The sequence below is a fragment of the Dermacentor andersoni genome, chromosome 1 (genome assembly GCF_023375885.2).
Source record: "Dermacentor andersoni chromosome 1, qqDerAnde1_hic_scaffold, whole genome shotgun sequence".
In the NCBI taxonomy this organism is placed as follows: Eukaryota; Metazoa; Arthropoda; class Arachnida; order Ixodida; family Ixodidae; genus Dermacentor; species Dermacentor andersoni.
Genome location: NC_092814.1, coordinates 24207324 through 24223960, shown reverse-complemented (window position 1 = coordinate 24223960; position 16637 = coordinate 24207324). Strand labels below are relative to the sequence as shown.

The window sequence follows — 16637 nt, the reverse complement described above, 5'->3', positions numbered from 1 at the left end:
CGTTTCCATATTACTACATTTTTTTAGATTCATGTGTAACATATCAATTTTGTCCGCTTTAGGTGTACTATTAGATGCAATTCACATAATTGTGATATATTTTTCATTGCTGAGTTAGAGTTGTAAACTTGATAGTTTTGTTTATGAAAATTTATGATTTTTGCCAATTTTTAATAAAAAATTGACGACATAAATAAAAAATTTGACACCAATAGTCACTAGATTTTAAGCTTTTCTTTTAAGTGCAACAAACCTCGTCAAATTTGGTGCAGTGGTTGCCGAGAAAAATGAATTCTCATTTTACGTGTATTTAAGTAGGAGCACTCGAGCTAAAGCTTCCTCTTAAATTGTGAATGTTTGTACACTGCCTCTCTGCTAGTAAAGAGGGCGCCCATGGCTTTGTCAAGCTGTCATCTATGACAGCTTCTTCCGTTGGATTCCCGCATCACGTAAAGCTGCTTCATGCAAATAAAGTTTAAAGTTCGAAGTTCAGTTGAATATGGCTAGTAGCAAGTACTGGTCTAGAACAATTCATCTGAGCTTATTTTCATGTTGTATGATGGATGGTAAAATTATCACAGTTAAGTTATTCTGCAAAGTAACTAAATAGTTCTTATACACCCGCGTCTCACACTGGCTGAAGGCTTGTGCGAATAACAGGAGGCTTTCATAAATGGTGACTCACGCCAACAAAAAGTGCGCACTGTACTCAAGATGCCTGTTATTGCTCTATGCATACCTGTGGACTCTCCTAAATTTTTCTTAATATTTATTAATTGGGGCTTGTGCTACGATTTTACTAATGTTGCATCAAGTTTTACAAAAAATGGATTCTGTGCGTGAAAACATTTCACTCGGTGGTCCCCAAACCTTCTGTAGAAAGTCTTCTGATGGTGAAAGGACACTAGAGGAAGTAGCATGCTCAGAACAAGTTTTATTTATACAAGTTCCTGGAGCAGGCAAAACCAGCAACAGCAAAGTCACTGTGATCTCAAAATACAATGTGCTGCTCCTCAGTCTCTGCAGTACCATGCTCTCTGGGGCTTGTCTGCTGGTGTAAAAGTAATACTGTGCCCCTGTCAAGCGGGCAGGTTAAGTGCACTTACTCAGTTAAAGTGCACATTGCCAAATCTAAACGTCGCAAGTGGAGTGTCACTTGCAGAAGATTGCACTCTGGTTGGAGTGCGCTCACGGAATGAATTTTGCTGGCCAAGTGCGTAGCCTCGCCGCCAGCGGTTTAAATGGTACAAAATATGCATAAACAAAGGACACATAAGTTCATTTTAGTGTTTGAACAGCTTTCAACAATATAATCAGAACAGAACTTGCTCATATTCTGTTCTAGCAGGATCAAATGCAGCCTCATCGCATGCCATTATGCTGTTCTGGATTGGTTAGATTTGTCTGGACCGGCATTGACTTGCAACGCTCTCATAATAAAAATCTTTTCATTTTTTGTTGAAAAAGTATACATTAAGGTTGTTTTTATTTATAATACAAAGTAAAACAATTAATTTTTATAAGTTTTTTCTTTTTAATTTACATCTTAAAAAATGCGCTCTTAGTCTGTTGCCAATTTTTTTTTACTGCGAGTGCGCTCCATTTTTCCGTTTAGCATCGCATAGCCTAAAGTGTCACTCAAGGTTCCGAAGTGCACTCCCCGTAAGTGTGCTTATCTTGCCCGCTTGACAGGAGTATAAATCATTGTTAATGAAGTGCGTACGTGTCCCAAAAAAGGCGTGCCTTCAGAACAAGCTTTAAAAAAAAATCATCCTGTCCCTTTTTCTCCCTCCCCACTCGGTGTCATGGCCGCTGGATATTTACAAATTTTGAAGTTCATGTGTTGGCAGGTGTGCACAGTAGGCTTCTGTTAATTTGACTTCGGGTTATTCGATCCTAACCAAAGGTCCTGCCTGCTGCCCATACATTCCTATACGACCAAACTTTCGTTATTTCAATCCTGAAATCAGCCCTCGCCAGATAATTCAAACTTGGCTGGTCATCATGCATCTTTCTGATGCCAATGGCGACCACAGTGATGACTTCAATAGTGGCAGCATCTCTCTTAGTGGCGCTTAGGGTACAGTGAATGCATCAAATACATGTCATCTCTTGCGAAAACTATTTTTTGCCGGCCCCAGGAATATATTAAAGCTGAAACAGTAGCTCACAATGAAATGTAGTTAAACCTCGATATAACAATGTATTTAACTTTTCATAACGGGTCCATAGAACACCATGTATTTAGAACCTCAATATAATGAAGTGTGTTTATACATAATTTCACTATAATGAAATTTCACTGCCACCGGGAAGAAATACCAAGACAATGAAAGGAAACTTCTGCGGACACAGATGGTCAAACGGTTGAATCACAAGCGGCTGCTTACGAATGCACCTCTCAAATCACGCGCCATGCGATCGAGAGCGACCAGCGTCGTGTTATGTATACAGTTCAAGTGCGATAATATTCTATTACACCCCGTACGCTGTATGCTTTGGGTGCAAGTGAAAACTTGCGAGGGTGAGCCGAAAAGGATTGATGGCTCACCACGTTACACTAGCAGCAAGAAGTCGCGTTGCACGTTCTTTTCATTCCGGAGAATTGCATGCATCACAGGATAAACTAGCAAAGTGGTTAGTCCAGGTAGGGTCCTAGTCGAGGCGTAGGCCACCATTCTGCTTGCGATTGTAACTGCAGAATATCAAATGCGTTATGGACTGTGCAGAGGACATGCGATTCTTCATAGACAGTGATAAAGGGCTTTCTGAGAGTGATTGTGATGGACTTAAAGAGGCGCTGCGACTATATTATACCCGCTAGGATTTGCATCACAACACGTTTCTTGTGTTATCACGAGGTGAATGCAAAAAAAATTATTGTATTTACTCAAATCTAACATGCATTTTTTTTTCCGATAAAGCAGGTAGAAAAATTGTGTGGGTGTTAAAACTGAGTACGACCCTAAATCTGCGTTACCATATCGCCATTGGCATTTCAAAATGGCCGCCTTGTACGCGCTTCGAGTCTGGCTATCGTAGCTTCCTCCATGTGCTCTAGTATGTGTGCTTAGGTTAGTCCACTGTCCGTCTTCCCATTTTCTGCATTTGCTCTATTAGCATGGAATTGTCAACTGCGAAGACACACAGAGTTCATCACGATGCCACAATTGTATGTGAAAACGTGGCTAGCTTCGCTTAATTTATAGAGCCAATTTGTTGATATGGCGTTGACAAATCATTGACATGGCTCAAAACTATATCTTTCGTTGCCGACTCTCAAATTCAACAAAATGTATTTTTTCTTATTGAAATTAGTTTTTTGCAATTGCCTGATAATTTGGAAAATCTTACGGCCCCTTCAGTATAAAGAAAATGCATTGGCTACTGCAATTACTCCCATAAAAGGTTTGATTTCAATATAAAGAAATTTCGATATAACGAAGTAAACTGCTGCTTTTACCGACATCATTATATTGAGGTTTTAACTGTACTTTTGATGGTGATGCAAAGAACTGTTTGTGCTGCAGTACATCCGTGGCCTCAAGAACTTCAGTGCTGAGCAACCTCATCAGCATGCAGTCTACTACACTTACATGCTGCTGGCCCAGAAAGTGTGGTCGCACAGTGAAATGCTCGAAGCCACAGAAGGTGAGTTGGTGCTGATGTACCAATTTTTGGAAAAAAATAAAAGTTCAGAGCTTCCTTTATCTTCGAACCAAACCATTTTGAGTAGGGGTGTGCAAATGTCAAATATCACCGAATTGAATTGAATAGTGAATGTTGTATGAATCTGCTGTGACCCTGCATGTCTTAGAACCTTTGACAGGTGGCAAATCACACTGTACCTGACAATGAAACGGTGCCGGCACTTTACTGTCGGCGCCAGCTACTAGAGTCGCATGATGCATGGTTATTTCGTTTCTCACATATATTGTCCTTGCGATAACCCACCTGCTTTAAAGTTGGGATGGCCCTTCTGCATTTTGGAGAAAAATGAAATGAAGGCTTCCCATGCAATAAATAAAAGATTGCCACAAAACACATGTCCATTATTAAACTGAGAACCCCATTGGCATTCAGTACAACAGAACATCATTAATTCATTAGTTTAAGAGGAAAACAAAACACTTGATTGTATTCAACTGAAATTCTATTGATAAAAGATTTTGTCAAACCTTCATATACTAGAACTGAGCTGCAATCAGTGCTGCCATACTAATTTGGTGTTCCCTTTAAAAGTAGACCGTACTGTACATAGATTTCTATGTACCTAAGTTGCTTGTAACTTGCAAAATTCTTGTTATGCGATGCTAGGAGACTCCTGAGCATGTGATGCACCATATTTTCTTGCGCAATATTTGTAAGCAATAAATTTTGTGAAAAAATACTCTGATATTAAGAATTCATTTGATATTCAGCTTTTTTGGCATTACCTGTCAGTGGCTTTACCCCTGCAAAAAAAGTAGGATGTCTCTTTGGGTCATTCTTGTGCCTTTTGACTTCACCACTGGGCTTATGCATATTCAGTAATGTTTGCTGGCAGGCTAGTTGGAAATGCATTCTTCATAGCAGTGTTACAGCACATGTCGACCTTTATTGGGGGAGGAGGAAAGGGTGTGCACCGAGGCTTTCCTCCTCTCTGGCTTGTGCGATCCGGCGCCGTGCTGCTTCAAAGTATTGCTGTTGCGTGCTGTGGGACAATTTTGAGATGTTTTAGATCGTACTTTGTGAAATTTACGCAAGGTCCATTCATATAAGGTCGTCAGGGAAGCCTTTCAGTGCATCGGTAACTACAGTATGCAGATATCTCTTGAGGGTGCGAGCACGTGACGTGTATCGTCAGCCGCGGTGTGCGTATTTGCGTATAGTATTGGTTTTAATTCAACAAAGAGAACCAGCGTCTCTGTATTACCAGCATGAAATGGTAAATCTGCTCATTATATGATTGCTTGGTGCAGGGAGTAAAACACAAAGCATAAGAGCGCATGCTCCTGTACAGCCAACCTAAGGCAACCGCGGAACGTCTAAGTGACAGGCGCTATCAAATATTTATGATACACAGGCATCGTTCTCAGGCATTTCAAGTTTAGTAGGCTTGAAATCACTATATATCTACGCTAGCCTCCAGCATGAGGCCGATGGCATTGCCTAACACAGCGATCACTGCGATTGTTGAACCAGCATAATACATATATAAGTTATGTGCCACAATATCCAAGATGGATCCCATAAAAAGAATGTGATGGCTATTTTTGAGAACAAAATTTCCATAATACGTGTGAGTGCGTCATAGAGAATGGAACGAACACAACCGGAAAAAAAAAAATCGGTTATCATCTCTTTCTTGAAAAAGAAAGAGAAAATGGGCTAACGCCGCAGTTTGACCTCACATAGTCACACCGCACAACGTTTATAGATCTATAAACGTTGATACCGCGTACTTGAACCATGTGCTATGTAGAACAAATACGTATATCTGTAATCTAGCACCTACCACTGCTTAGGATGCTCGTGCAGTTCGTAAATGGTCGCTTTGCTGGACGAGTATAGTTCACACTGTAAGGTATGCTGTTATTACTAACCAAAACTATTTTATTCATGGGTGGAAACCTTATCCACTGAACCAAGTAGTCACAATGTAATCTGTAGCTAACAGTTTGAATACTTGTCAAAGTATAACAGCACAGCTCCCATCGTAGCAGAACAGTACCCACACTGTTACGATCGTCCCGTATGTTTCATTGCTCCTAAATTGCACCTTAGAACTAGAGGATAATACTGCAATAAGCTCACAATAGTGAATGGAACTTTCAGAAATACACACTTGATCTCCGAGGCTGATTGTAGCCTCAGAAATGCGCTCACACATCGCGCTGCGTGCTCCGTCCGCCTCAACGCCAGCAGAAAGCCCGGCCATACTGACTTGAACCACTTCAGTACATCTCAGAGAGAGAGAGAGAGAAACTTTATTTGGTTCTTTCAAGGATTTAGTGTCTCGAGGTCTCCGTCGTCTTCTTGGGCGCCGGCGACTTGGAGCCTCTTCCGGCAAGGGTGGGCCCCTATTCCAAGGCTCCACTGAGCCTAGCTACCTCACTAGCGTGCTGCACTAAGGCCCTTTGGGCCGTGAGCTCGCAGCTGGTAAGCCGACTCTCCCATTGCTCCGCACTCGGGTTATTGTGTTGGTGGAATGATTGATTGTGTTTACATTCCCATGTGACATGATAGTGTGGGTGTGGCCCCGCACCATGGGCAGAACCGTTTTCCATGTTGCAGATGCCACGTCATACTAAATAGACCACACGAGCGCGAAAACAAACGCCAGAAAGTACCGCTGAGCGTATACCGGCCATGTAAAACGGAGCGCTCGCCCAAGCCAGCATGCCAACTGCCCATAGATGGTGCCACTGCGTAGCAACATGATGGCACCCATGAAAAAATGGTCTATAAATGCATGAAAGAAAAAAAAAGTTACTAAAGTACTAAAAAAGTACTAAAGTTAGGATAGCCCTTTTGCATTTTGGAGAAAAACTGGAAAGGAAAACTTTCTATGCAATAAATAAAAGATTGCCGCAAAACAGAGGTGAACTATTAAACTGAGAATCTCATGGGTATTCAGTACAACAGAGTGTCACTAATTCGTTAGTTTCAGAGGAAAACCACATAAAACACTTGCTTGTATTCAATAGAAATTCCTTTGATAAAAGAAAAACAATTTTCAAAGCTTCATATACTAGAACTGAGCTGCAATCAGTGCTGCCATACTAATTTGGTGTTCCCTTTGTTAAGAATAGACAGTACTATATATCTTGATTTCTGTGTGCCTATGTTACAAACAGCTTGCTACATTCTTGTCATGCTGTGCTAGGAGCATGTGCAGCACTGTATTGCCCAAAATGAGCATTAAATATGCTGAAAAATTTTTCTGATATCTGATGTTCGATATTCGTCTGTTTTTTTTTTCTTGATTCAATTCATTATTCGATTAATTATCTACTATTCAGTATTCGCACACCCCTACTCGTAAGTTGATTCTACAACAGGAACTTTTCTCAGCCCACTTCTGTCTGTCTGGTATTCAGCAAGGATGAGGAGTCTCGCATCTGGTTGCTTTATAGGTTCCCTTGGTTCAAGCAATGACCTGTTGATGCAGCCCCTTGATGACAATGCTGCTAGCTGTTTCATCATTTTTATTTTTTTTGTCTCTCTTCCTTTATGAATGCCCATTGAGACTAATTCACTGCAGTGAGGGCTGCTGTGGTGTAAAGGAAATTACATCAGACTAAGAAAGCAACGAGCAGAGAGTGCCTGGTGTGCAGTGGTGATGGGTGCAGCAGGAATAAGGAAACAGCATCATGAATGCACCCCCAAATTTTGTTACTTCTTTAGGGGGTAGGGGGGGGGGGATGCTCATAATGTGAGTAAATCAGTACTACAGTCTTATTTGACATCTGAATAGATGCATCAACATGCTAATAGAATATGCCCTGGGGTTGCTGGGTTATTTTCACATGCTCTGCATGTATAATAATCATCAACGAATTGTCTTTTATAATATCATGTTATACAATACCTTTATCTGGCTTCAGACAGGTCTGCATTGCTCTTTAAATTATCGTAAAGCTTTTCTGCTTTACAATTATCTGTTTATTGGCATCCCCTCTAAAACGGGGAGGGGACAAATAGTCTCCTAGCCTACTTTTTAATCAGGTTTTACTACATCTATCCCTATTTAGCCTTTTTCCTATCTGATCTCGATCTTAATTTTCATATTTAAAAGCTCTATGGCTATACTGTACCATTAACTACACTCGCAATGACTCTTGTTCTATCAATCTCTTCCCTGCTTTTTGTTCCCTCAATATTCTAATCGTCTCTTATCTTGATGGCTGACTAATTAATCCTTCCATCTTCTTTGAATCTGCCACCTACAATGAAGATGATTATGATTATGATAATTTAAAGGCATCCCCTTTGAAATGGGGTGGTGACAGTCACGTAGCCTGCTTGAGTTAATCAGGTATGCTATACAAGTTATTCATTCTTGCATTTTGTATGCATCTCCTTAATCTTTTTTTCTCTTCCATAAAACTTTTATATCTACCGTGTACTGTTATTCAATCTGGCGATGTCGAAGTTGACTAATACACTGGACACTGTCCAGGATATTGGCTATTCTATCTACGCGGATGACATTACTATATGGAGTGTCGGTGGTAGTGATGGAGAGCTTGAGGCTAGGTTGCAGAAGGTGGTAATGCTTACGGAGGAGTATCTGGGTCTCATGGGGCTCAAGTGCTCCACTAAAAAGTCGGAGTTGTTGATCTTCAAATCTAAGAAGCTAGGTCGTAGGCCGAAGGGTTGGGTACCGGAAGCTGAGCCTCGCATTAGAATTCATACTAGGGAAGGGTCGGTGATACCCAAAGTTGAAGCAGTCAGGGTTCTGGGTTTTGTACTTGAAGTGAACGGATCGCACATTAGAACCATTCAGCGTATTACCAAGAAGACGAAGGAGGCCATAATACTTATAAGAAGGATCTCTAATAGGCATAGGGGTTTAGGAGAAGAAGGTGCGATGCGCTTAGTTCACGCATTTATTATGTGTCATTTCTCGTATGTGGCAGCTATGCTAAATTGGAATAAGGGGGAGAAAAATAAATTGGAAGCATTAATCAGAAAAGCCGTCAAGGCTGCGCTTGGTCTGCCTATGACTACATCAAACGATATGTTGTTACGACTGGGTTTGCATAACACTTTAGATGAAATTGCTGAGGCTCAGCAGTACTGCACAGAGGGAGCGGTTGCTAGGTACACCAGCGGGTAGGTATATTTTAGAGTCAATTGAAGAATCGGTGGCTGTGTCGCACAATAGGGCGCCCCTACACGAGTTGAACGTGAATGTTAGGGCAAATATCATGGTTCGTCCGTTTCCACGGAATGTGCACCCCGTGCACAGTGTAGGGAGGTGGGACGCGAGAGCTAGGGCTTTGTTGCGAGAGGCAAAGGATCAGGAGGAGGAGTGTGCGTTTGTTGACGCCGCATGGATTAATGGTAAAAATGCTTATTCGGTGGTGGTGGTAGATGGCAAAGGGAGCGTTAGAAATGCCGCTTCCATTTATACCAGAGATCCGGGGGTTGCCGAACAGGTGGCTATTGCTCTAGCACTAATTGATTCAAGAAAAGTTTTGGTGTTTAGTGACTCGCGATCTGCGATTAAAGCCTTCTCGAGAGGACTTGTTGTAGAACCGGCTAACAGACTGCTGCAGGGTAGGGATATCACTTCGCACACAGTTACTTGGTTCCTGGCGCATATGGAAACAGTGGTGGGAGCCCCGCGTAACCTCAACGAGGTGGCGCACAGGGAGGCACGAGGATTAGTATGCCGTGTACTCCCTGAAGGGGCTGGATCTCCCGCTCCTGAGTACAGGGACCAACTGTTAACCTACAACGAAATCACCAAGCACTATTACTTAGGACGCAGGGCATTCCCCCTGTCACATTCTAAATTAAATTGGCCACAGGCGGTTTACATTAAGGCTTCTGCAGACACAAACGTACCCTAACCCGGTCATCATGAATAAAATTAATCCGGACTGCGGGGTTTCAGTCTATGGTAGTAAGTGTGGGGGTTTGCTCGATTTAGAACACATGCTTTGGCACTGCTTGGCATTGGCCGGTGATGGTACTTGAGGTGAACAGTGGTGGCAGCGGATGCTGCACAGTGAAGTGCTGGCGGACCAACTCAGGGCTGTCCAGAGGGCCCGTGTGACGGCAGAGGGGTACGGCCTTTCTGTACCGACGTGGGAGCGGCCCGCATCAGTCCCAGACTGATCCCTCAGGACCTAAATAAAGTTCTTCATACCACATCATACCGTGTACTGCTACCTATGCCTGTAACTGATTCGGTCCTATCAATATCTGTTTGTTTTTTTCCACCAATAGTCTAAATGTCTCTTGCTTATTGCAACTGCTGGCTGATTGATGCTTTCATCCACTTCAAATCCAAGTGTTTCTGGAAGGCGTACATTACCTACGGGTCTCGCTGGGTGAATACCTTTACATTCCTCAAGGATGCGAGGTCTCCGGATTTTTGCTGCAGCAGACACATGTCTTATCTTGTTGCAGATATTTGCTCCGGTATGTTTTTGTCCTTATGCAACCAGCTCGAGCCTCGAATAGCAAGGCACTGTCCTTTGTGTTATTGTACAGATTTTGCCCTCTAATTTCTTTCTTGCCATTCTTGTAAATCTCCATGGTCTTTTTCTGTTTTCATTCTTTGCATCGAATTTACTGTCTCTGTTTGTCTCACTTTCTTTCTAATGAGTCCTGGTTGTCTATTTATGCTTTCATTTACCCTGTACTTGGATGCCGACTTGCTTGACCTCTTCCTCCATTCTGCATCCACGCTTTTGAGGTACAGATACCTGTGCACTTTAGCTGCCCATTTATTTTCATCCATGTTCCTGTGTCACGAGAGTGCCGCAACAGTGCCACTTTTGCGTGACAAATGTTTCTACTTTGGCTGTAAGATTTTTTATTTAAAAAAAAGTTTTGTGGATTTTTGTGAAAACTGCATCTTGCTATAGTTTATACTTTTGAAATTAATAAAGCCTTACTTTTTTTGCTTCTGGATCACCCTGTTCATTTTCTTTCTTTCATTACTATCTCAGCTGAATCTTTTATGAGCACCTTGTGCTGTGCCTCAGAACGAAATGGGATCAGTAAGCATTGGTCGGCAAACTCACTCAGACTTGCTCAGACTCGGACCAACCATAAGCCCGAGTCCAAGTGAGCCCGGCTGATCAGAATTTTGGTGAGTCCGAGTCTGGAGCCGAGTGAGTTTGAGTCGTAAGCAAAAAAAGCATATTTTGTAGTCTTGGCGAGTTGTGTTCATTTTTCTGACCTATGGCAGTTAGGTATTGGAACATTTCACTGAACTAGTTTTGATAGAAACGCTATTGACAGAGATGGATGTGCTGCCCCAGTTGCGCCATCCTGTGCCAAAACACAAATTTTGAATGAAGTAATAAAATTGAGCGGGATGTGCGGCATCCCCTGGCAACCACATAGCCTTAGCCGTGTGGGGGTGTTATTCTGTACACAGTCTACGCTCGTTGCAATGGACCTGTGTACAACTGACTTTCAGATATAATGGACCATATTTCAGCCTTAGTTTGTTCTACCTATTTGATTAATGCAACAAAGTTCCCTTTTAACAGACCTTGCTACAACGGTCTATTGGCTGCAGCGGACTAAATTATACGCAATTTTTGTTAAAATTGGGCCTATAAAACGGAGTTTTGCTATGTTGACATGGGCTGGCAACTGACTTGCAAGGGTCAGCCCACGATCGCGGCTCAATATCTTGCGATGGAGGGAGGAAGGTGGGGTGGAAGCATGCCGTCTTTTTCATGCGAGGGAAAGAGGGGGAAGGTTCTACTCGGGTGGCTGCTGTTAACAGCGCCGTGCGGGCGCTATATCATGAAAGCGATCTGCGATGTGGACAAAGTGCGCGCCTGCACAGGCGCACCGTTTGTTGAAAGTGATCTGCGATGTGAACAAAGTGCCTGCCAGCGCGGGCCTCATATTCAAAGTTATCTGCAATGTGGACAAAGTGCACCCAGTGCCGGTAGCTCCATATGTGCTGTGCTTTTGACGTTTAGTTAGCGTTGAAGCGAGAGACAGCATGAAGGTTAATTCGCTCGCTGCTGCTGCCGCGCTTGTCTTGCTTAATTTGCTGTCGCAATCCATGCTTCACCTTTCGGGTGAAACTGTGACCTTTTTTTTTTCCGTTTGTTTTTTACTTTGGACGTTCGTCACTCACTCTTTGCAATTAAGTTGTTAAACATCGCGACAAAAGTTTCAGAAGTGTGGCGTATCAGATATTACGGACTTCGGATAAAACGGACATTTTTTTGTTGGAACGAAAGTTGACTGTATCATCAAATTCTGCCATATTGTCAGCTCTGATCGGCCCAGAGAGCTGTTACATCTTCTGATTGGCTCGGGCATTGCCAAATGTGACCACGTCCAGAATAACACTCCTGAACTCGTCCAAGCCAGTGAAATTAGATTCAGATGTGGCATCTGGAGTGTGGGTGTTGAGTGGCACATTGTAACTGAGCCATGGGGAAATGAGAAATGTATTACGCATGTTTATAATTCTTGCTTCTTTGTGTACTATGCAGAATAATTTAAACTGGTGCTATTGTTATAGGGCAGCCATGAAGGAAAGCCGCACTGTCAGTTGAGTGAATAACTCGTATACAATCTGTTCAGCATGTAGCTCACTTCAGTTATACTGATACATTTTATTGCTTGCCTGTATGCCCTTTAGCTAAATCTGTGTCAATTAATGGTGAACACCATGCGTGTAACGTTAACAATCTGTTTCGCCCCCACACCATGTCTGGTTGCCTATTTGACAGTGCGGCATGGTGACAAACCACCTGCTTGCTCTCTTGAAACTTCTTGACCACAAATCCAAAGTTGCAACAGTAATTGCCGCTCAAATTTGGATTCTGCGTCCATGCCATTTTCTGCACAACTGCACGATGCCAAATCATACTTTTCCCGCCGCAGAACGCAAGCCAGGAATATAAAGTTTTGATTTTAGTCATGCTTTTAGTCGATTCTAGCGGCCAAATAGCAGTTGTAAGAAGCTGAAGACAATGTAAACTCCAGAAACTGCACTTGTAGCAACAATGTTTGTGCCATGACTTGCGCGAACAAGCCTGAAAAATTCAATAAACCATAGTTTGGCATTCAACATACCTGTTGCCGTTGTAATACATTGGGTTTATAGAGCCCGTGGTGAGGCTGCGAATAAATTGGAGCTTGTCCAAAAAGTAAAAAACTGTATAGCCCACACTTTTAGGTGTGTAACCAGTGCGAAACATCAGTGATCTTTCTTCTCTCTTTTTCTTCGTAAAAAATTATCAGTGTTTTTCCCTCCAAGGGATGTGGAAAACTGGCAAACAGGCAATGGGCAAAGTAACTACAGGTATATTTTGCAATGTTTTAACTGGCTGTCCTAGTAAAATGTCATCAAGAATAAAAAATAATGGACTGCTTTACACGAATGGCAATTGCATGGCAATCATTCATCGCATTGCGAATGAGTGGTCGTGCTCTTTCTCTGACATGCCAGTTACTTTTGGCACGTATCTTTAGTCCTTATCAAACACAAAGCCATTATTTGAAAATGCGCAACATACTAGATGACAAGGCTTATTTTCGCAACCGCTGATATTGCTAGTGCAGTGGCACGTTGTCACATGGTATTTATTAAATTTTGCACATTCCTTTCTTTTTTTTGTCAGAAAAAAAAAGACCACACAGTACCTAGTTGGTATGGGTGGGCAGCGCAACCCGGACGAAAGACAACAGGATGTACACAATACGAGCGCAGCTGACAGCAGACGGCTGGAAAGCTGACACTGCGCTTGTATCGTGTACTTCCTCTTGTCTTTCGTCCGGGTTGCGCTGCCCACCCATAGCAACATGTTCAATCACCAACTCGCCCAGCTTGCCATGTTAATACAGTACCTAGGTTGATTTAAATTCTGTTATTGGTCATTTCTTGGCATCCATCGCAACCTTTGCAATCACACATTAATGATTAGGTTAGTTTATAAAACTTAGCTAATTAAACCTGAATATAATTTGCTTATTATTGCGTGCACACACAGACAAAACACTTATTACTAGCATGAACAATACTACCAACATAGTGAGTGCCATTCTCGTAAAGCCCTACTATATTTTTATTTCTTGGCTATATTTAGTTGGCACACAAAATATGTAACTTAATACTGTTCTGCAAAATCAAATAACACCTTTTCCTAATCTGCTTGTATTTCATTCATGTTGAGCTTTATCAAATCACTTCACAACGCACATATTCTGCTCCAAAATAAGTAATTCCTGCTCCAGACATGCTCCAAGTGGCAAATTTCCTGTTCGCAGAGCTGCTCCAAAACACTCTTGGCTGCTTTCATCCGTGTATTGATTAGGGTTGTATGCCCATGGTCATTATTTCGGGTGATTGTTTGAATGATTAGCTGTGCCATGGCAAGCATGTTCTGAGTGATTTTTTTTGGAAAGCTGTCACTATCAGTACTAACTACTGTACATTGTCTGCTCACATTACTTTTGCATCTCGCATGCCAAGTAAATTTCTAGTGGCACTGGTGACTGTTCTCGACTGTTTTGTGGCTATGACTGTTTCTTGCTTATCACGTAGTACGTGTGTCATTTTCTTTCAGACCTTACCAGAGAGAGTGTCCAAGAAATGATTCCGAAGTTGCTGTCTCGAATGCATATTGAGTGCCTTATGCATGGAAATTTGACTCATCAGGTATGGTGAATTTAGGCTTAATATTTATGCAAGTTCTTCACAGCTTGTAAGCTAGAAAATGAAACGGCTTCTCATATTTTCATTACTTGTTTTGGTCTCTTTCTCTAATATCCATGAATTATTGCCTATATAGAAGCTGAATATTTGTAAACTAAGTGGCACTATAATGCACGGTGTAGAAAAGCAAAAGTAGTTACGGTGTTGCAAGGGATATAGGTAAAAGGAGCAGATAAACATAGACTTTTTGATGCATCATGGCTGTCTACTGCATTGAACGACATTCAATGGCAGAAAGCTTTTGAAATATTTCCTCAACTTTAAACATTGGTTTTCACCCAGACTTGTGTCAATCAGCTTGCTCATATATTCCCTTCAGGTGCAGTGTACACATTTGTGTATGTGACGTCCTTTTGCCAGTTATTTAAGGGGATTGTGGCTTTCAAAATAAACCTCCTTATTTCTTTATGGATGGTGATGAAAATTGACAGGTACTCGTAATGTTCGTGGTGGCTATCATAAAAATTTAAAAATTTGATCTGAACAACTTTTTATTTACAATTTTTTTTCTTTTTGAGCTTGTTCCAAGCCTGACCGACTTCAAAAATTAGAATACTTGTTCAAAGCCCTGTTTGTTCCAAAATGAATTGTTGAGGTCATGATGCTCTTGGATTTTTATCATGAGGTGACTGTACAACAATTATTTGAATCATTAATTCAGACACTCATACTGGAAAAGCAAGACTGTCGCATAGGAATATAGTAGAAAAGCTGAAATGAAATACACCTAGCAGTCACGAAGAAACCAGCGGAACAAGCTGAGGAAGAGACAAGTAAAACAGTTTTGAGAAAATAGCTTTCAAGGTTGTACATGAGATTTTATTAGTTTATTTCAATATCTACATTCACAGAGGGTATTAGAGCAATGTTACGTTATCAAAAGGCACCAAGGTTGTACTAATTTATGTCCTGTTAAATGTAGGACTTCTGGAGTGTGTTCATTTTAGTCTGAAGGCCTTTGCTTACCTTTTCTTTTCCATGAAACATCCTTTTCTGCTGCTCTGTGAAGAGCATGTTGGCCATGTTGCAGACCAAGTACTGTACAATATTCTATGAAAGCACAGCATGTTACAGCATTGTATTTTTATATTGCCTCGTTGAAGGGTGTCTCTAGTGGCTTATTCCTTAGCGTCACTCGCATAATGTCTCCATCACATTCATACTCCTTTTTACCAGATGACTGAATCAAGGCTTTTGGCAGCATTTTGATTATTTTTTTCCCTAGACAACGGCTGAAGAGCTGCACATCAGAAAGGAGCTGGCGCATAGACTGCAATGCAGCTGAAACATGCATGCCTTGCAGGCCAGCGCTTATGCAGAGGTTTCTCTTGGGTAGCTGGTGCAAGCCTAGTGCTTGCACCAGCTATCGTATATTGAGAGCATTATATTAATGCAATTGCATTAGAGGGCCCCTCACCAGGCCTCATAGCAAATTTTGGTTATACGCTGGAAGTTGTTACATGTTCTCTAGGGAGCGTTCTGCCGAAAAAAGTTTTCAAATCGGCTCATTAATAGCCGAGATAGAAATATTTCAGTGCCGTGAACCCATGATTTCAGCAGGTGGGCTCTACTGCCAAGCAAGACGCTGTCTCCACTCGCCCTGTCTAGCCTTTGCAAGCGAAATTCCTTCCCTGCGTTCTCCCATACCGGACCTCGAGGATCGCGTGACGCATACGTCACAGGCCCCGCCTTCATTTTTTTTTTCTCCTAGCTTCTTTTTTTCCCGGTGCTACGCATCTCCATTGACGGCGTCACGCGCGACCTGTTGTCTCATTCGGGCAGCGCACAATTTTGCGCACTGTGCACAAGGAAACATGACTAGCAATATAATTCAGTGCTACACGAATACTGAGGCAGAACAAGCGGATCGCAGAGCATGATCACGCGCTGTAGCACGGTAGAAAATGGCATAGTTTCGGTACCTACGCACATGACCGCACGACCGTGAGAACAAACAGACGAAGCGGAAGTACATCTCTCCTCCTTCGGTGCGAAGTAAAACAAAAAACACGCAGACATTCCGTTTGTGTGTTTTATTATTTCTCTACCCTTCAATTCGTCAATTAAAGCAACAGCTCGCACAGATAACAAGTGTCTTAAAGAATTCTCGATGACACGTGTCGCCACAAGCGACATCACACTGCGGGCACGACTACGCCACCGTCCAGCTAGGAGTGCAGCGGCTGTAAGAAGGAAAAATGGAGTTCGGTTTGAAATTTCA

General features: G+C 42.1%; 1 protein-coding gene across 2 annotated transcripts in view; it reads left to right on the top strand.

Moving 5' to 3' along the window:
- Positions 1–16637, top strand: part of Ide (Insulin degrading metalloproteinase) — a 267382-nt gene that overhangs the window by 158476 nt on the left and 92269 nt on the right. For both annotated transcript variants that reach the window (XM_050192991.3, XM_055061253.2), the window contains exons 19-20: positions 3531–3651; positions 14268–14359. In XM_050192991.3, the coding sequence (XP_050048948.1) occupies positions 3531–3651; positions 14268–14359 (213 nt within the window). The remainder of the gene's footprint in view (positions 1–3530; positions 3652–14267; positions 14360–16637) is intronic.